The sequence below is a fragment of the Lasioglossum baleicum genome, chromosome 4 (assembly GCF_051020765.1).
Source record: "Lasioglossum baleicum chromosome 4, iyLasBale1, whole genome shotgun sequence".
Taxonomy (NCBI): Eukaryota; Metazoa; Arthropoda; class Insecta; order Hymenoptera; family Halictidae; genus Lasioglossum; species Lasioglossum baleicum.
Window position 1 is genome coordinate 17,197,507 of NC_134932.1, and position 21,980 is coordinate 17,219,486.

The window sequence follows — 21,980 nt, forward strand, 5'->3', positions numbered from 1 at the left end:
CACTTGACGTTGAAGAGAAATTCTCAGGACGATATTGGAATGTCGTTTCAGTTTCGTGGCATTCGAGTAGGTTATTGTGACGGCAGGACGGTATTGTGATCAAGTCGGATCGCTGAAGATGCGCTATTGATACGCAGATAGCATCGATTCTCTTTATGAAATTTTCCTGATATAGTCGCTTCAATATTGTCACGTCGACAACTGCTAACAATAGCATCAACGTTCACCGACAACAGTGTAAAATGTTTGCTCGTAATTTCGATAGAGTCTCGAACTCGGTCGTGCGCGAAATGCAACTTAAGCAAAACATTGAAAATTACGTCATATCATTACCGTCTTACATGAACAAAAGTTCGTAGCGTTTTTAAATTGAAATTCAGACATAAATTAATTGTTTCCATTATGTTCTATTGACTTATCATGTTGTTGAATAAACCTATGAATAAATATCTCAATTTTATCTTTGAATTGTAATTTAAAAACTGTATAAAGAATTGTTCTACATATGACGAAAGAGCAGAGTCGTCAGATTAAGACTTGTGTCCCTACTCTAGCTTCCCCTTCTACGACGCAGAGGACTGGCAGAGAGAGGGAGTATCTTTTCCCCTTCATTAGAGAATGCTGCCTCGCATCATCTGGCGACTCTGCGAAAGAGTAGCTGAATCGGTCACAAAATTGTTGAATTTTGCATCGTTTACATGCAACTGCTACCTTAAATTAAACTAAGGATCTCGAAGACGGTATTTCTCGAGGCTTTTTTCGCGGCCCAGGAGGAAAACGAAAAGAATGCTCTGAAGTACGCCATCTGAAACGGAAAATCCTCCTTAATCGACTGGGTTATGCGGACGCAGCTGTGCACTTTATGCGGTTTCTTGTTGCATTTTCAGCCGGTGGGATCGCGGACCTTCTTGAACAACTGGATCGAAATGGTGGTGTGTTATTATTCGGATCACTCCGCGCTCGAGTGGCTGCACGGTTTTCGAATAATAAGAAAACCGCCGGAAGTCAGCGATATTTTACGCAGGCGACCTGCCTGCGGATAATGCCGACAAGATTTATGTACATCGCGCATCCGGTCTATCTATTCCACTCTCATAATCTCTGCCCTTGCCACGAGGCAGTCAAAGAAAGATCGATTATCATAACAACGGTATAAATTCCCCCGACGACGTATGATGATTACTATGATAACACATTCTCGACCGGGTCCTATCCAGTGAACATCTTAGATACAGTGAAAAGAGCCTACCGCCATTATGATCCAGCTATAACAGGTTCATTTACCATAGTAATCTAGACTGCGAATTTCATACATTTATGGCAAAAATAAGTAAGTGAAACACGAAGTAGAAGGAATATCAAATAAATGTAACAATACTGATGCATTAGTTACAACATATTAAAATTATTGAGAGAAAAAATATACTATATGAAAGAGAAAATTCATGTTTATTGCATACCGACGGTTAGTCTAATGGCCCAATATGGATAACAGAAGATAAAATTGTATTTTGATTTAGAAAAAATGAAAAACATAGATGTTTGACAACGAGTATAATCCTTAATGCTTTTTATGGCAGTCATAGTTATGTGGATCCATTCAAATCCTCGCGTATCAATTTCGGTTTATGTATATTTGAACCCATTTCTTCAAGATCAATGTTAACCCTCTTATTGGATTTAAGTAGGTTTTCCCATATACATGGAGAGTCGTCAATTTTAAACATTTTGTGCGATAAAAATGGTTAGATTATAGGTCAAGTGTTTTAAAAAGAACAGCCAGAATGATGCAGAGAAAGAATTTTTTAACATAGCAGCCGTATAAAACAGAAATTCATTAAAATGAGCATTTCGTATTTGTAAATACAGTAAGTTCCCTACTGATGCGTAGAATTTAATATTTGGCAAGTGAGCTGACACTCTGTTTGCTAACAATAACGAATGTATTTTCAGTATTTTGTTATGAAGAACAAACAGTATAAGATTTAACGGAGGATAACCAAACAGTGATCCTGAATAAATTACGGAACTGTGGTATGTTTCGCAGCACGACCGATTCTGCTGATAACTGCCCTGGATCAGCAGAAATATTCTAGCAGTCAATTAAATTAAAACTGAATGTGTTATTATAATTAATTATATTCTTACAGCTGGTTATACTTATTATTGACATAGCGTCGAAAGAGTTATTAACTGTAAAACTGACTTGTTTAATATCTCTGAGAATAATTTTACTATCATTTTTACGTTATTAAAAAGTAATTAAAGTATTCTATAAAATTTCGTTTTTATTGCTGTTAATGACACTTGTGATAGTTTGGTTACATTAAAAAATAATATTATATAAGATTATTTTCTTTTTCAGTTTGCCACGTGTTTTGTCTCCTTATCTAGTTTAAAGATAAAGAATTTTTTAAGAATATTTCCAACTATTGACGTAGAGATCTTGATCCACAGTTACCATACAAACATCCAATTCTCATTGCACTTTACCTACCATCGAATCCTATGCCGCCATCTCCAAGCTTAAATGTTGAACACAAACTTTGATATTCCATTTGTGTATTTGGCTTTCACAAACTCAAGTTCCTCCATCTGACTCGAAAATATCAAATTTACATATGTCAGTATTCCAGAAGGTTTCATTCTTGGTAACACGATATTTGACGAATTTCTGACGCTATCGGTTCCACTAGTAAAATGCTTTTTCCAGACTGCGATTATATTATAACTTACTTTATTGCATTGCGAACCGATACTCATATAAAATTCGATATCAGAATGAAATTGTTAATATAGAAATTCGATATTAGAATTAATTGCAGCATTCATGCGAATCTAAATATTGATGGCTACATTTATAAAAATTTGAGTAGGAAATAAAATTCTCTTCCCTATTTGAAAGAATGTAAGAGCGTACATGTTTTAAACATTTCAGCCTACCGAATTTTAGACCTAATTAAAAATGTAATAGCTAACGAGATAGTTGAGGACATATGAAGACCAATACAATGGTACAAAACAGGGCTGTATTTCCGATTACGTCCATGCTCAGAATTGGATGAAATTCTGGAAATAGGTTCCTTTTTGAGTAAAATGATGATTGTCAGAAGGATTTTTTGGCAACTCAAAAAAAATTTTTTACCACTTCAATGTCAGCCCCTACCTTATCGACAAAATTTTTTACTATTTTAATGTCACTCTCTACCTTATGGACAAAGTCGTAGGCGCGATTGTAATCTGTGATGAGATATAGTGCGCTATGAGGTCAATAAAGCTGGTAATGATCCATTTTTGCAATTAGTTGAAGATATTAAATATGTATATTCTGGAGATTAATATGAAATGTTTCCAAAATTTCAATTGTTAAACCAATTAATTGAATATCTACAATGGGAAGATTATATAGATCAGAATGAGTGTGGATTAGGTGGGGGGAGAGGCATCCACGCATACGAAAATCCAGGCAGGTGTCGGTAAGAGAGTGATATTAAAATGGTAAAAAATTTTTTTTCGAGTCGCAAAAAATGCTTCTGACAATCATTATTTTAGTCAAAAAGAACGTATTTCCAAAATTTCATTCAATTCTGAGCATGGACGTAATCGGAAACTTAACCCAAAATAGTCTTTCCATTTAAAGAAATGAAGGTGACAACTTTTGTATATATCATTTCATATTATTACAAGTAACGGAAATATTTAAGGTGGACAAAGTAATTGCCCCAACCCTGTATATCATAATTTAGTCGAATAACTATTTAAATGAGATAATTAGAGTGAAATGGATGATATGTCTTGACGAACACCCTAATAATTTGAGCAGCCACTGTACAAAGAGTTCAAATCCGGTGTGACAACGATTACGAAAGTGTAAAGGGTTGGCGAAAGAAAGAATTCAATTGAAGCGGAATGAGGCGTGTTCACTGTCGCGAGCGCGGCTCGCGTGTCCGTGTAACGTTTTTGCGGGGGATAGCCGATGTCGCAAACTAATTAAAGTTCCTCTTCCTTTTTCGTTCATTTGCAGACTTACAACATGGACGCCCAAGTTGGAGAGTCTTCGGCATGTGCCACGGCGCTGCTCTGTGGAGTTAAAGCCAATTACGAGACTGTTGGCTTGGACTCGTCCGCACGCTTTGAGAACTGTTATTCCAGTTTTGATGCCCGTGTACCGTCTCTTATCAATTGGGCGCAGGAGCAGGGTAAGTAAATACGCGTCTAAGGACATCAACAACTAATACAAACGATTATGGGCTATCGATTTTCGTTAAGTCCCTTTGGATTCGAACTTCATTACGGACGTTGCACCGGTGACGAGACCGTTCAGAACAAAGCATGCCGTGTAAACCACAGCATTGTATACGAGTACTGTCATACCATTAGATGCGAAAATTAATTCTTTTCGATTTTGGGATAATATACAAAAACTTAGAAATATTTACTAAAAATATTCAGTCTTTTATGAAGAAGTTGGCTGAGTGTTAAATGAAATAGTAAAAGATTAGAACGATCTAACAATATTGGTACGTTGCTTTCAATGTATCAAAATCATTAAGGGATGATATTCCTGCTTCTCATAAAGGTCCGCTGTTTATTAATGACTTTATGCTAACTCAAAGGCACCGTTTGTACAGGGGACGCCATCTAATTTCTTAAACAATTACTCTAGGTTGTTTCACTGTGTATATCCATAAAAAATGAAAGCAACTTTTGGGACAACCTAATACCATTGTCAACTGGTTTGAAACGCGTGTTTGTTATAATGTAACGATTTCAACAAATGGTAATTGAACATGAATGCTGTGAATATTAAATAAATTAGATTAACTGTTCAGGTAATCCTGTCAACTTTTATGGTTGTTCGGGAACCCGGGACTATTTTGGGTTTGGGAGTGCACTGTATGGAAATTTGTTAAAGGATCGGGTGCGAACACAGACGGGAGTCCGGAATGGGAAATCGTGTTGGAAGCGTGAGCGAAAAGAGGTCAAAGAAAGAAATAAGTTGAGAATTCGTTGCACGTTGGATATGAAACATGGTTTATTGCACGCAATCGCGTAAACGACAAACAAAAAGGACCGAGTCCAGACGGATTGGCGCGATCGAGACGAGCGAAATTGTCGATCCCGAATGGCAGAACAAAACGACTTGAGCAATGGCCGCGATTGACGTGTGAAGCGTGTGAACGATAAAACGAATCTGATCATTCAGGGACTCGGTAATCACATGATCACCCATCGCGAGTACAGCTGATCGTCAGGAGCGTAAATCCTGGGTCCGTGTAACGCGGGGTGCTACTGAGGTCCGTATGACTCGCACGCGACATCTTAAACTAACTTAATACTAAGCTTAATCCTAAACAATGGTTCATTCTTGTTTTTTACATTTGGTGGAGAATAATATTTGACATGTTATCCTTCAGATATTCTATTATGCTTCGACTATTCATTTAAAATTTTTAATTAATCGAACTATGGTTTCATTTAGAAAATCACTCCGCTTTCATAACGTCAAAAATATTCGATGAATGGTCTATTTATTTGCCATTGTTCCACTATTTGTTAAATACAGGGGGCTTGAAACATAATGAATAATATAATTCCCATTGCAGAACTTGACAGATATTACCCGTTTTTGAAAGTAAAAAGTGATTTCCTCGGTATATAATTTACATATTTCTTACACAGGCCTCTGCAATATTTCTGCAGTTTTCGTCAATCTTTTCTTTCAACAATTCCTTTCACTGTTAAGTGACGTTTATGTCTATAATTCGTATGGTGACTCAGTATTATTGACATAAATTGTAGAAAATCCATTTCTTGAAGGACGTACATTAATGTGAAGATAATTTTATAAAATCACTGTCTTCATAAATGTATGTAAGAAAATGTGGATTCTTTAATTAAGAAAATACGAGTGAATGTTAAAATTTTATATTTTAATACATACAGAGCTGTATAAAAATGATAAGGTTACTTTTAAAAAAATACCCTTATTCCCTTTTATGTATCTTTCACCAAAGTAACTTTCCTTCTTTTTAATGAGAAGTTTGCTATAGGAAGTTAATTATCTAATGGGGGGACGAGATATTACGGCTCTAACGGTGTAATAAAATTATTACAAACGAGAAAACCTCATTATACACAACAACGCTCAGAATAAAGGAGCTAAACAGGAAAATAATTAAACATTACTACTTGTTGAAACAAGCAGTTACGACAAAAACAAAAGATACAATATCAACGATTCCTAATAAGCCTACTAAAAATATTAAAAATACTATCTTTATACCCTTACTCGAACCACGAAAAAATGAATGCATTAGTAGAATTTAAAAATATTCTCATACCATTTTCAATTTATTAATCCTGTTACCGAAGGATATTCATTTTTATTCAACTCCTGCTGCTGTAATTGAAAATTTATATTTTGCATAAAAATCTGCAATCCAGTTATAGGAATCACTGTAATCCTATTAAGAAAGTAAATTAATTTTTATTTAGCTCCTGTTTGCTGCAGTTGCGGTAGTAAATGTTTATTTTCCACAACAATCCACAGTTTAGTTACGAGAATCACTATTTGCAGAAGCTCCATAACAGTTGGTTGTTATCACTGTGACATTTTTCCTCGTGGCCAGCATCTGTTTTCGAAGAACACGATTTCTAGTGTAGCGAAACGGGGGAATATGTTACAACAAATAGAAAATGCGAACGACGTTGTTCGAGTTCGAAAGTGCGGCAGAATTAATGGCAACGTGCCATACCATTCTTCAATTAAGTCGCTAGTAAAACGTCGTCATAAAGTCGAATCGACACTGTCAACGTGCAACCTAGCCTCAGTTTACTAGATGTCTGCGTAGCGAGTTACGATTTGGATTAGGACGGCAACGTGAAAGGGTAATAGAGGCATCAAACGCAATGATTGGTAATTCAATGCGGGAATCGCGAGCTGTTTTGTCGTCCTCTAAGCAAATTCTGATGCTCATTCGAGTAGTCAATAGTTCTCTCACATCTTCTGCGTGCGCATTCCGTGCTCGTATTTTCTCGGAACACGAACATAATTCTACAGAACGATTTCCATAGGACGTATTACACGATTCTATTAGATCGTAAATTAAGTTCTCGCGCTGTTCTACTATTTCAAACTTACGGGAAAGAATTTACAGTCAAATATGCAAGAACTTGAGTTACAACGCAATAATTAAAATTTCGAGATGTTAAACTTATGTACGGCTACTGGTGACTGTAATGAAATTTTTATTGCGAAAGTTGTAGTCTTGTATAATTATTAGACTGCGGATGTCGATGAATGATTTGTGTTTTAATTTTAACAAAGCGAAGAAATTTTTATGTGCGATTTGAATGGTATCAAGTGGTCAGTATTCCACATGGGTTGTTTTTTAAAATTTTCTACAGTTTCTACAGATTTACAGGTGTTAGTATTGCTCGCAAAGCTGGCATTCTTCTTACAAACGAAACTTAAGTTTGACCTCCAACTTCGGAGTGCAAGGTCATTTGAAGGTCATGTCACAGTACATATGTGAATGTATTTTCTTATGAGTTAGTAGTTGTTTATAAAAACATCGATGACCCTGAAAACTACGAGCCAAAAAACAACCCCTGCGGAATACTGACAATTTGATACTACTCAAACTACATATAAAAAATTTTTTACTGTGCCAAAATTAAAGAAGATATTCTGGGGTTCACACTTAAGTGAGACACTCTGTAGACAGAATTATCATAGACACGACTGCGCAACATCCTTTACTCTTAATACTGTTGTCATTATGAGTCTAAAATTTCGCTCGGGAAGACCAACGGATACGTAATTCTGGAGAACTGCTGTTTTTCCTAGTGTCTGAAATATAACCAGGATTACGTTGTTGGCGTACATCTTCGTAATATTATCACGAGTACAATGCAACATTAAACGACGGTAAAATTCAAACATTTCACTGGAAACATGCTGTACGCCACGCAAGCCCGTAAAGCAGAAACTGAAATACCAAACGTAAATTTTACCTCTGACTATTTTGTAACGCGCGGCATCTGAGACGTTGAATAATGAAGCAACAACAAATTCACGGAGCTGTTTAACCATTGAGAACGTCCGGCGTACTTGACTGCGTCCGCGAGGATGAAACAAAAATATACTTGCACATTCGGTGAAATAACAGAGACAAGCGACGTAGAACAAAGGCAAAGCGAAAATCTAAACAGTCCCGCCTCGTATTTTCCTAAAGTTAAGGCGAGGCAAATATCGTCCTTTTCTAGTTGCGCGATTATTTCAAATTAAGGGAATCTTCTGGTCTGCAGTGTCATTTCATATACCTTGGAAATTTTTGTGAAAACGTCAGATGGCTCTGTTTTGCATTAAGATCTTGCACACGTATTTTCTATTATTTTGCACTGTACAATATATTTTGTCAAGTTAAAATACTCAAAATTGCAGGAGTTATAGTTCCCGAAAGATGTAAGTGCCTTAATGGTTGACACGATTCCACTCATTTTAATAGTAGCTTAAGTTATAGCATGAACCAAAAGAAATGAATATCTCATTGTTTAACAAGATGATGATATTTTGATTTTTGTAGGCTTTTTATTCACATTTGGCACAATAAAAAATAGAGGTGTTTTTGTTATAATTTTTCTTTTAGATTCTCTCAAAATTTAAATCTCGACGCCGACGGATTTTCAAAGTCGATTTTCTCGAAAAGGAAGCCTCATGAAAAAATTTTATTGTATATTTTCGACTTATATTTCTTTATTATTATTCTTTATTATTTATTTATCACCCTGTATACAGTGAGAACTGCATTCTTCAGACATCCGCAGCTTCGTTATTCCTCCGAATTTAAACAAATCCATTTGCAGACTTCTTTTTAATGCAAAAAGAATCGGTTTTTGAAGGTTCTATACCAGGAGACCCCCTTATGTGAGGAAAAGTGTGCTAATTACGAACCACCGGCAAAATTGAGCTCTGGCGGATGGTGCGCGGGCCGAGTTTCATTTGAACGCTATCATCGGAATTCTTCTAGGTGCTCCAGATACGCGGTTACCTCCAATTTCGGTATCTACCGAAATCATCAAGTATGGGCATAACATATGGCTCCCATCGGGGAACCCGGTTATAACTGAGTCTCATTAGAATGGTATCGAGCAATTAACAGAATTTCTCTGGCGCGCATGCACAGATATTGCACGATCCTGCGAGGGGATGTGCCGGGTTGAATGACGCGAGGGATTCTATTGCGTATAATCGCAGATTGTTGTCATTGAGTTGCAGACAATATGGTTTTTAACGAGTTGCGATTTTCCATTTTGCGAAATTGTTCGCTATACACGGTGTTATATTTATACCGATCCTCTTGAATATACGTTACAAAAGTTTGGAAGCATTTTTTGGTTAAACAAGGAATCATGTGTCTGCCCTTTGTCTCGTCTTAGCTTTTTCTTGTGATGTTAATATTTGCCTTTGTGACATTTTCGTTGAACACGTAATATTTAAACTATTACTGTATACATTTATGGAGTACAATAGTGCAACACAGATAACACTGACTTTCTTACACTATTACATTTTACAGTTACAATTTTATTAATCAATTCTTGTTTCGTAACATAAGTACGTTCAGTTACATTGAGTATCTCTTCTTCTTTATTAATAAAATACATTCTTTTTCGTAGAAACTGCTATTAAACAAGGTCTTAAAGTCTCTGAAAATTAGGCACGATCTTTTGCAATCATTATATTGTTTTGTGTTCCTTTGTTTGTTTTTAAAGAACATCGCCAACTTATAAATTTCGATATCGACAGATAAAGAAGAGTTCGATCGTAAACATTTTCGTTCATACAGAACTAAAACATGGCAACAAAAATTTTCCTCTAACAGGAAGAAATACTCAAAGTTCAAGCTGCTTTCAATTATCTTTATTCAATGAATAGTACTGCAACAATATTGAATAGTTATTACAGTTAAGTTGATATTCTCAGTACATATGGCAACCATTTGTAATCATTTGCAATTGTTTGTAATATGTATGTAGAATTCATAGTTTAAAGCTATGCCTGGATTTTTCTGTTTTTTTTTTTTTAATAAACAGTCTAACATAGCTTGCTTCCATGGAACTTTTATTACACAGATTGTAAAAACTTCTCGCGTTCTTCTACGTTTTGCTTTTACGAGAAAGAATTTAGAGTCATAAACGCAAGAACTTAGGTTACGACGTAATATTTAAAATTTGGAGATGTTGGACTCGTGTATATGGTCCACTGCTGAATCAAACTAAACTTTTAATTGCGTGTAGTTTCCTTCAAACATCAGAGGTTTCACCGAAACGATTTCCATGTGGTACTATGTATATATTTCCTCCAACATTCAAACAATTGTTTTTCTCTTCCTATAGAAAGCATACATAGAACATAGAAACAGTGTACATAGGAAAACGGAGAGTTGACGGATGAAAAATTTCAGTTCTCGGTGGAATGTTATCTGTGATATGATCTACCCGTAATTTCAAAACAATTTAGATTTCAATTAATATATTCCTCTCATTGATACAGAATTTTTATACAGATATTAGATTAAATTTTTCATGTCTACTGTTATGAATATGAATAAAATTTTACAAATATTTACTCACACAGCCCTGATTTTTCTTTAAATTTTTCTTTAAACCCATGCATGAGAGTAATTAATAATTACGAAAAACGTATAATAGCTTATGTTAATAGCTTATGTCGACTAGTTAGTTGCCAACAAGTTATATTTGTCTAACTGAGCAACCTAATAAATAGAAAAATAACTTGTTGGTATTTTTAAAGAAATTCCATTAAATAAATTAGAGAAAACGTGCGGTTGACGTTTGACTGGTTCTCGTACATTTATTTGTAACATTTTCGGTGTCTACGATTTCCCAGTTGTGAGAGGAGTCTGATTTAAGTGGAGCATCCTGTACATGACTGTATAAACGCTACTAAATTCAATTCGAAAACGAGACAGAGGGGTGGCGCTTGCTCGGACACGGACACGAACACGTGCAACAGAGATGTTTATTCAAGCTATAGTAACGCTCGTAAATAAGGACCTCCCATCTCCTGCTTTATTATACCGTTTCGTTGCTTCATAACAAAGGATTTTCCTAGCACCCGCCGATGATATTCATTTCGCTGCGATCTATCGAGTTTTTCGAAAATTGTTAAGACTTTCGCGAGTGTTAATCCTCGAGATCGAGAGCTTTGTTCGAACGTTGCATACGTAGATACTAAAATCCACATTCGTGCGATTGCTCGGCAACAGAATATGCTTCTTAATCCTTAACTACCGCCGAGGTATGGCGTAGTTCAATCTCTTTTCATTCTGAACATACTTCTACAACATTTCTTCTCAATATTTTTATAAATTGAATCATATTTTTGTCGACATTAACCAGTACAGTTCGTTATCTTTGATGACGAAATATTAAGTAATTCACGCAAAAACTTTATTGTTTTTCGCGAGATATTTTAATTATGTGCATATTAGAACTAGCAGAAAAATGTTTTATACTTTTGTACATTTTATATATTTTTATATATCTAAAAATTCACACTTTCTATCCATTTATTTTATAGCTTTAAATATGGACATTTAATCTTAAAGTAGATTAATTGATATATGATGGATAACAATGATATATTCTACACAAAGTATATTACATGAAAACAGAACAAGTAAAACTTACAATTAATAAATAGCTGCTATTACTCAAAAGATTGGAGTATTCTATGTATTCAAAATAAAACGATTTTAATTATTAAAATAAGAGGTAGAATCTTTATTAAAATTATCATGTTGTAATTATAAGACATCACTTAATTGTAATCGAAATTAAGAAAAGTTTAAATGACGAAGGATATTCCGAACTTCTAATTGGTAAAATGAATTTGTACACTATTACGAACGATAACTCTATACAATTATATCTCTACTATTATACGATACCTCTGTATAATTTCGGTAATATGTTGTTGCATCTAATTAAAATTTGTGCTGAAATAATGCTTTCTGATCTATCTATCTATCTGATCTATCCGCGAAATGAAAGATTATCTAATTAACTGTTACATAATAATATTCAAATGATTTGCAATACATAGATTAATGTTATGTATACGTGCAACTGCCCCCTACGTAGCCTCGGGCGCCAACGTTAATTGTGCCAATTATATCAATGTAATAATTTAATAACTACATTTGTGGAACTGCGATCAAATCTAAATTCGCTTAATTAAAATTAGCGTTTGATGATATTTAAGATAAGCCAAGGTTTTCACAGTGTATCGTGGAATTTTGTATTTTCTGAACTGACATGAAATTCACAATTGGTGTGCATTCAAAATGCGTAAACGATTTCATCGATACAGTGTAATTCGGAATTTAGTTTCACGATTAAAAATTAAAGTCATTTAGTTAATAATGAAAATAATAATGAAAGAAATACTGAAAAGTTAGTATTTATGTAGTATACTCTTTCCTTGGATCGTGAGAACATAATCTTCTAGTCATTGCATACATATGTATAACTTATACTTTACAAATTAACTTTTATTTTATCGAAAGGATTGAAAAATTTGAAACATCTTATTTTTTTATGTATTAATGCAAATTAACTATTTTCTGTATTCGTATTAACAAAATAAGCATGAATCGATCTTTAAAAACTAAATAAATAAAAAAGATTCTCTGATAAGTAGCAATGTTCAGTAAAATATCAAAAATGACTTCGATATATCATGCAGTGCACATGGTTAAAATATATTATTAGTATAAATAAAAAAACTGTATTTTTCACGTTTTTAGTTATAAAACCTCTAGAAAAAACATGCCCACTATATAATAATTTCTAAAAATCTGATTCATAAACATAATAAATATTGTTATACGTCGCTTAGCGCAAACGCAAAAAGATTGTCAACCTTATAGCTGGGTCATTCGAGTAACGCAAAAAATTCGTCGCCGATAGAGGTTCGATCCAATTGAATGTTTCCCATATGGGCTCTATGGGGAAAAAAACGTGACCGTTAGAGGACTTCGTTTCGAGGACACAAAAAGTGAGGTTCCACGAACGAATCTGAATAGACGGCGAGCGATAAAACTGCATTTAACCAAGTCAACTCGAAAATAACTCGCTCGCAGCCACTTCGCCGCGGCTGAATCAGAGATCGCGAAAACAATAGGAGCCATGTACCATGTAACAACACCGTATAGGGCATGTGCATCGAGAGCAGTAATAAACACGGGCGCACATAGAGGCATCCGTACTACGTCTGGCTGCGTTTACGTAGCGAGCATGAAAGCGCAAGCTGCCTTGGCTCGATCATTAAGATGAATTGCCTGGTTGATTAATCGCTTGCCGTTTGCTGTTGACGCGGTTCACTTCGCGACCGAGCATAGGCCCCCCTTTCCGTCGCAATTTGTCAATTTACAATTATTGTCCGTGTGGTCGGGCAGCGTCCGATGCGTTGACGATATTGTGACGCCTCGGACCAGGGATTCAGATGGGCTAACCTCGTAAATTTACAGTTTATGCAGGTCCACTATACTTTTCCAATGGCTGGCATACCATTTGCGTACGGTGGACGAAATAGTTACGAGGACACTATGATTCGCAAACAAATAGTATGGTAAACAAATAGAAAAGGGAAATCCTCATCGATTAAGTATGTCAATAACCTGGACATATGTTGTCACGGTCATCATCAATGTGGCCGACCTCTCCCTATGTGTATGTACATGTTACGTACTCTGGTTCAAAAGTGAACCTAATGACTTTAGTTCTTTTTAGATGCCAGAAGGATTAGTTTACAGAGAATGAGGAGACGCATAATTAAAATTGACGTAAGGTAAAGTGGGGTAAGTGCGCACTAGTTTTTGTAAAGTTGGACTTTAAATTGATGTATTTTCAGTCTGGTACGTATATACTTAACGCTCTTGGTGTCAAACTCTTGCCACAGTTATTACTAATGAATTAGTATTATGTAGGATTCTAATTTTGCTTGAAAATTATCATTTTGATAGGATATTGTACAAAGTGTCAACTACTATGCACTTGCCCCGAAAATAGGGCAAGAGCGTCTCTGAGAGTTAAAGATGCTTTCAAACCTTGTTTCAAGTACTACGGGGCAAAAAAGGAATGATAAACAAGCCTGCTATAATTGTTTAGTTTTATAGTTATCCAGTTTTAAACAAACAACTGCTTTTATGCTGAAATATGAAAAGGGAGACATGTGTCGATGAAAACATAGTGTCGGTCAAATCATGTCGATGAAGACATTTGTAGATGATTTGATCATGTCGATGAAAACATAGTGTCGACGAAAGTTAATTAATTAAATCGTGTCGATGAAAACAGTGTCGGTGAAATGAGTCGTCGACGAACCCAGGTTAACCTACACAGTACGCACTTACCCCACCGTGATAGTACGCACTTGCCCCGTGTAGTAATATTTACGGGGCAAGAGCACCATAGTGTTTTCCTCAATAAATTTAAAAAAAACACAATAAAAACGGTTTATTTAATGCAAACCTACATCAATATTTGTTGTAATTACCTAAAATAACAACACAGAATATATTAATAACTTGTAAACTATTGCACGTGCAGGGTAACCACAAAGTTATACGTGTACCTCGCACGTGACTATTTGGCACTGGTTGATTTAAGCGAGGAAAACACCTTTATTCTTGGGCGACATCTATGTCGAATAGTTCATACTAACTTATACTACATTAATAAATACAAGCTAGAGAAATTTCGTTCATATTATAATAAAAATAATCAGTTAATGCACTTGCCCCGTTTACGCACTTACCCCACTCCACACTTCACTTAACAGTGAAGTAATGACAAGAATGATACGACGAGACGTGAATGTTACTAACAATATTCGTATAGTATGTTTAGATGTGGAAATATATTAAAAAGCCGAAGAAGGTTAGAACACTATAGAACTGTTAACACGTTATCTGCAATGTCAATCATTCGTGATCGGCGCTGAACTTTCCACTCACGCCGCGTCGATCATTTTCGACAGACACGAGTGCCTTCAACCAGATTGTTCAGATTTGGAACTGTAAGCACTTATGTGTAGATGACAATCATTGAATATAATAAAGGATGAGGCTTAGCAAATGCAATTTACTCCACAGAAACTAAGTTAGCTGCCCTTCGAACGTATTGCAAATTTTCTCATTCGCCGACCATTACAATAAATGATATCAATTGTAATATGAATCATATGTACATATATTCATAACTAAACTGCATTGATTGCAAGAGACACCCAGAAGAACTTCTATACTTTACTCAGAAAATTGATTCATTTATGCACAAAACCTGCAGTAACAATCACTTCAAAACTCAACAAATCTATTTTTATTCATTTATACAATATAGTGAAATCTAGTCGATTTGTTGTTCGGTGCTTCTAATGTGAAAAATAAAGAATTACTGTTTATTACGAGCCTTGGAGAATTGCCCACTTCATGAGAAAGTTGGATGACATTGTTGGCTAGGTAACGTGCATAGAAAAATTGCCAACAAAAGCGTAGCAAATTCAAAGCAACCCGCATTTTGGTAACCGAACGTAATAGATACACAATGACAGTCTATGCATCATCATGCGATATCCGGGCACCGGCGAAGTTTACCAGGCCTTGGAGATCTACATTGGAATTCAATATCCTATTGACTCGTGATGTTTGAACCAAATGAATACGTATGGACACGGATCACTGTGTGCACATACACACGTCAATCACTTTTTGAAACGAGAATATTCCGCTGAACACATAGAACTCATTTTACATCGTTGCAAAAACTCTAAACTGATTTAATCTTCTCCCACAAGCATGCAGCAAAAATATCAACGGACGAACACTAATTTCCAAGCTAAACAACATCCCAGATTTCATAAAATAATTGCCGGGGCGTTTCCTAAACTCACCGATAATTATCCCATATTTGAATATTATGTAGCTTCATTGTCAACAGCGTCGACATTGAACGGCGGATGTTTTGGCAAATAGTTAACGCGAAATTAATTGAATCAATTATGCATTCGTCAAGTAGAATATCGATTTTGATCGAACTTCCGTCCTGGTCACCGCGAAGGGACGCGGAACGAATTTCGCTGGTGAAGTTTCCACGGCATTTAGGGACGGCATTATAGCCTTCCTACATAACCATGCCGATCGAAAATTTGCAAATTCATCTGTCGAGTTTCCGTTAACGAAGACAGTCGTCGAATGAACTTTATCCGATGACGACTAACTTTTCGCCGGGGCCTCTGATCAATAATTCATTCGCATCATCGCGGCCGCGTCAGATGTCGAACGAACGATTCCACGAGTCGACGGACGCATTTGAATTTGGTGAATTTCCCGAGCAACGGGAAATTTCGCGAGCCCGGGATATTCAATCACGAGCCGGCAACTTGCACTTGTCACAAAGTTTCAAAATTTCTGTCGCGGCTTATCGTTCACGGCTCGCTGAGAACCGTCTTCCGCCCCATAGAGGAATGAGAGTGAACTCGCCGACGCATCCTTCTCGCCTGTCGTTTTTTATCTTCGCGGGAAAACATTCCCCGCGACGCTAGTTTTCATGACAATAGCGCGGTTCCTCTGTAAAATTCAGCCCTTTAAACTGGATTGGAAAGTATCCGACTGGCCGCGCTCCTGTAACAAAGTTCAAAGAATCCACTTTCCATTTGTATCACTTCTCGAGAGCCTCAAGAACCCTGGCTCTAACATCCACTTTTCTCATTGTGTATTAAAGATATTCCTGGCATATTTGTACCTAGTCGTTTATTCTCTCTGGATTCTCGAAGATTTTCCACGTAATTGGCACTGGGAACCGAAGTGTCTGCTGCATAATTGTTTGTGAAAGTTACAAGTAGACGTTTGTTACGGTATTCACAGGAATTGTAAATGTTTACCTTAATTTACCTGGTATGTATATGTTTACGTAGTCGCCTTTAAAGGACACCGGGGCAAGTTAATACATTTCTGCAACTTTTATTTAAATTAATTACGTAAAAGAAATATGCTAAAATATTGTTTGAAGCATGTTGAAATACAAACGGTCGGTTTGATGGATGTAAAACATAATACATTTCTATTTTTTAATTTAATTTTTTTTATTATAGTAATATAATGTAACAAGTATCTTTGAATTAAACAGAGTAAGTGGCTGAATTCGAGTGCCATCTGAATTCACGGAGCTGTCAACGCTTTAATTCAAAGGTAAAAGTTCCCCTGTGCAAATACTACAGTAATATTCTAAATGGTCAGGGTAAATGAAATACAGTAGAGCCAACCTTATCCAAATACCCTATACAAATACCCTAATATCCGAACGTCTTACAATCCGGTCGTCCCTTATCCAAACAGCGTGTCTTCTAACAACAGACGCCCTCGCTACTTGCAAATGTTCAGTGTCTGGTTGTTCCTGTTCGAACAGAGCGAATTCTGACCATGACGATAGTCACTTCACTTGACTAGAAATAATAGCATTTGACGATAATGCACATACATAAATCTTATATGTAACGAGACAATTGATTAAAGTGATTTTGATGTGCATCAATGTCAATTTTTTTAACTGTAAAATTTTCGTATTTTAAGCGAATCTTTGAATTCCACTTCTGACCTTGTGTGACGTTGAAAGTCATTATGTCGTATGTGAATGAATTCATTTTGGCACACGCTTTTATATAATTTTAAAAAATACAAAGCATTCCATTAAAAAAAATTGTAGGTCACCTTCACCTCTAAAAAAATACTGCAGATACAAAAGCATTACAGACGCCATTATATCTTTTGCAAAAAAACAGTATAACTTACCTCTTTAATTTTTTGAAAAATGCTGGTTAGTGTTAGCTTGAACACCCTGTATATGTTTTATTGTATAATAAAAATTAGTGAAACAGTGAAACAAATTTAATATCTTCTGATGGACATCTGTGCGAAACGGCTCCATTATCCACGAACATTTTTATCCGAGCGCTATTGTCACCCTGATTCGGATTCGAAAGGCTTGGTTGAAGTTTTCACAGGGAAATATGTATCAAAGACACTCATTCGTACCCACCGCGTAACGTCTTTCCTGAAAAAGTTCTATAGAAGGACTGCCAAAGGAAAAGCCAGCATAGCGTGACATATGCGAAGGGGGACGCCGGAAGGAAGCTCATTTCCGGAAGTCGAGGTGTGTTCTGCAAAGCTCTTCCTCCCCTTCGCGTTCCCCTTTCTTTCCTCACCGGCGGCGGCCTTGTAAATCTCCGAAATATGTATTATCTCGGATCTAAAAGTGCGCCCGGTACTGTGAAATTGTTTCCATCCATCCACGACGCCTCGCGGAAAACTGTACCGAGCTCCGAAGTCTTTTTCTGTTTCGAGGCCGCACCCTCCGATTCGACGCTGAGAGAGAGAGAGAGAGAGAGATAGATGCGCTGTTAGTTCCCCGTGAATTTCCACCGAAAGAAACTTCCTCTTTGTTTTATTTTAATTTGCATGCAAACGTCCCGCCGCCTAGTGTTTATATGGAAATTGCCTTTTATCTTATCGCCATCGCGTCACGGAGTGGCATTTTTAGACTACCGCCCGCGCCGATGTTCCTTTTTCCGGGACGGAAATATGCTTCCGCGCGAAGAAACGCCTTTATCTTCGCTTGGACATATTTTTTTTTTACCCACCCTTAAATCGTGCTTCTTCCACGATTCGGGAGAGGGTACTTTAAGATCGCGCGAACAGAATAAAATGGAGGAAATGGCGCCGCTAATGAATATTCAAGAGTATGTATAGCCTCAAAGAAGCCTATTTCATGCACACGGGAGCTTGAAAATATTTGATCAGGCCTTTGGTGAATTCATAATTGGATGCACAGTAATGCTTCGATACCTGTGACAGAGATGTGCACGATATTTGTGAAAATTTATCCTCAAAGTAAAGATATGGGTAATTGGGGGGAAAGTTATCCTCTCTCTGCTAGTATCGGACTAGTCACGTGACATTTCACACATGCACGACAGAGACGACACGTGTCACGTAACCAGAACGTAGCGAAAGCATGGGGGAATACCGTAGAAGGGGAAGTACGGAGTGAGAGTTGAGAGGCTTAGAAGGTTGCCCCGTGAAATGTGTAACATGATATGTACAGCATTAGATATATTGACTAATCCAGTAATTAGTTTTTTATGAAACAATTGCCCTCATATTATTGGTGCTTTTCTGATTAAAATGAGACCAAACATGACGTAATTCGAAGTATATTTGCTTGTTTAATCCACGATACAATATAACCTCGACTATCCGAACCGACATCTGAATAATCGAGGTTCTACTTTTGCATGAATTAAACGAGTGAATATGATCCAAATTGTGTCGTGTTTGGTGTCATTTCAATCAGAAAAACGTCATAAATGTGATGGTAAAAGTTTCATAAAAAAAAATAATAGACAAGTTTAAATAATAGAATGGTGTTGTCTCACCGATATACTAGCATCAATGTTTGTTTACTGGCGTACTCGCTATCCCGTGGCACACTTAACACGTACATTACTACCATTTGTTTCATTACCAATCTTTATCGTGCGAAGCTACAATAGTTTATTAAAGTATGAAACATTTTTAAACATGGGGCTGTATATTATGAATATTTTATAACCATATTCATAAAATTAATGTAACATTCTTTGCGTATTGTGTGTCGCTGGTAATGAACGTGTTCATAATTCATTTATGAAAGTACGATGTTCAGTTTAACTCCGAACTTTTGTCCGACAGATTATACACACAGAGAGATAATTTTCTTTGTTTATAATAAAGCTTCTGATATTTTAACTCTTAATTAGAACCGACTGTGGCCGTTTGAGATAATCGTGGCAAATGTAATTTCGTTTCTCTGTGCCCTGCTCATTCTCATGTAAAAATAAGGGGAGAGTGGGTAACCTACGGTTTACTGCAGACAACGTTAATTTGAACATGTGTAAACGTTCCACGGTGCAGTAATGCTACTATTCAGCAAAATTTTATTCTGCTAACAGATAAGAATTAAAAACAACAAATGAAGTTTCATTCGAATGAAATTGTATTTTATGCTTATCAATAAACAGGTGAAATAAAAACAGTGTGCACGGTGAAGGAATCGATTATCGATCGATAATCATATTGCATATGACGCAAGGATGCGTCTGGTGACAGTATTACACATAATCATATTTTTATATTGTTGTAATGTGTAAACTAAATAATATGATGTTAACCCATGAACCGTGAAGAGGATTTACTGTACATACTGTTCAACTTCAGAGAGGTTATCTAATCATGTAGCATAAATAATTCTTGGGAATTATTTTTCGAATGATTCAATTTAAAGAAATCTTGTCATATGCTATGTGTGATTTTATTTGCTATTGGCATTTAATCAAAATGACATACAACAATCGACGTGTATACTATGGTTATGTTCTGTAAATTGAAGTGCGCGTTTTGTTAGTTGTGGTTATGGACATGATTCTGAAATATAAAGACGTCTACGGTTTTGTGTATTGATTTTATACTGTGCATATCGTTCGCATCGTTATATACAATATATGTATATACATTCATTTCATCGAAAACTCCGCCACATATTCTCAAAACCTCATCAAAATTAATGAACCCTGCCGGCTTTGTCGTGAACAGTCAGCATGATAAATAAAATCTTTTATTTACCGCGAAAGAAAGTAGGTATGCTATACACGTAGTTCACTCTGATATATATGAAAAGCCATTCAATTTTTAGTGGAATATTTGATTCCTGTTTCTACCGCTTTCCGAGCTCGCGCTTCGGAAGTCAAACTTTCCTGAACGGTTTTAGCTTTTACACCTGAATTTCTGTGGCCAAAAAAATATGTAGGTATTACACAAATCCATAAAAAACAGAATGTGACATTCCAAGCCTTCCCTTGTTAGCACCTCTAGCACAATAACGCGTCAGCTTGTACAACCATATTGATTTTTCAGTTAAAGTGTGTGGTTTTCGTGTAAAGTGGATAAAAAGTGGTCAACAGTTGTTCGCATTGCTATCCAAATAAATTATACGAATACGTTAACTTGCTGTGATGAATAATTAGACGGCAAAACATTAGATGAATGTAAAAGTGCGATTATATTATTTTCAACGTTCTAAACCTATTAAAAGACGGAATAAATTTATATTGCATTCCAGTTTGTTGCAATTCGGGTAGAAAATTTTTATTTTGCATAAAGATCCGCTGTCTATGAATAATTAATTACTCTCTGATTTTGTTCTAGAACAATTGAACGATTCTCAATTCTGAGTACATACTGCATCATTTATTTCCTAATAAGTCAATGCGTAAATCAATTGCTACTTAAAAATCGATTCAAAATTGCACAAGAATATGATTATTCCACAATTGTCGATATCCATTCAAATATAGAAATATTTCCATCAGATATTACGTATTAACATCGTTAATCTTTCATTCAATTTTACAACAAATTGGTATAATAATTAATCGTTCTGTTCTTCATTTGTTCCCACATAATTGTGTACGTAAAATTAACGGTAACGCTTCACATGCTCGTATGCAGCTACTCTATGCAAATCGACTGAATGCTTCCTGAGCTGTCTCAGTGGCACTATCTTTTCTGAACTGTAAGATTCGATTCCAGTTGTGTGCAACTATCTGGGCCTGGGTCTTGATAGGAACTATCGGTTTCTTGGTTTAATTGCAAGCCGCAGTGATGCGGATACTTGTTCATGACAGAACTTTATCGTGGTCGTGCTGTATGGAAGGAACGGAGTGAATTCTCGGGAAGTTCATAACAGGGTTGACAGTTTGCAAGAAACTCGAAATACACTGCTTTCGATGGATGATGGCCGCTAATTGTAAGCTGCAGACTTTGCGCAGGATGGACCATCGAACGCAAGCACTT

The 21,980-nt window shown here is 36.1% G+C and overlaps 2 protein-coding genes across 3 annotated transcripts in view; one reads left to right on the forward strand and one right to left on the reverse strand.

Annotated features, from left to right (window-relative positions):
- Nucleotides 1–21,980, forward strand: part of LOC143208146 (alkaline phosphatase) — a 491,340-nt gene that overhangs the window by 365,956 nt on the left and 103,404 nt on the right. The window contains exon 3 of the mRNA XM_076422280.1: nt 4,025–4,199. Within this exon, the coding sequence (XP_076278395.1) occupies nt 4,025–4,199 (175 nt within the window). The remainder of the gene's footprint in view (nt 1–4,024; nt 4,200–21,980) is intronic.
- LOC143208147 (caspase-1-like) overlaps nt 1–21,980 on the reverse strand; it is a 117,508-nt gene that overhangs the window by 79,939 nt on the left and 15,589 nt on the right. The gene's annotated exons all lie outside the window — the stretch shown is intronic.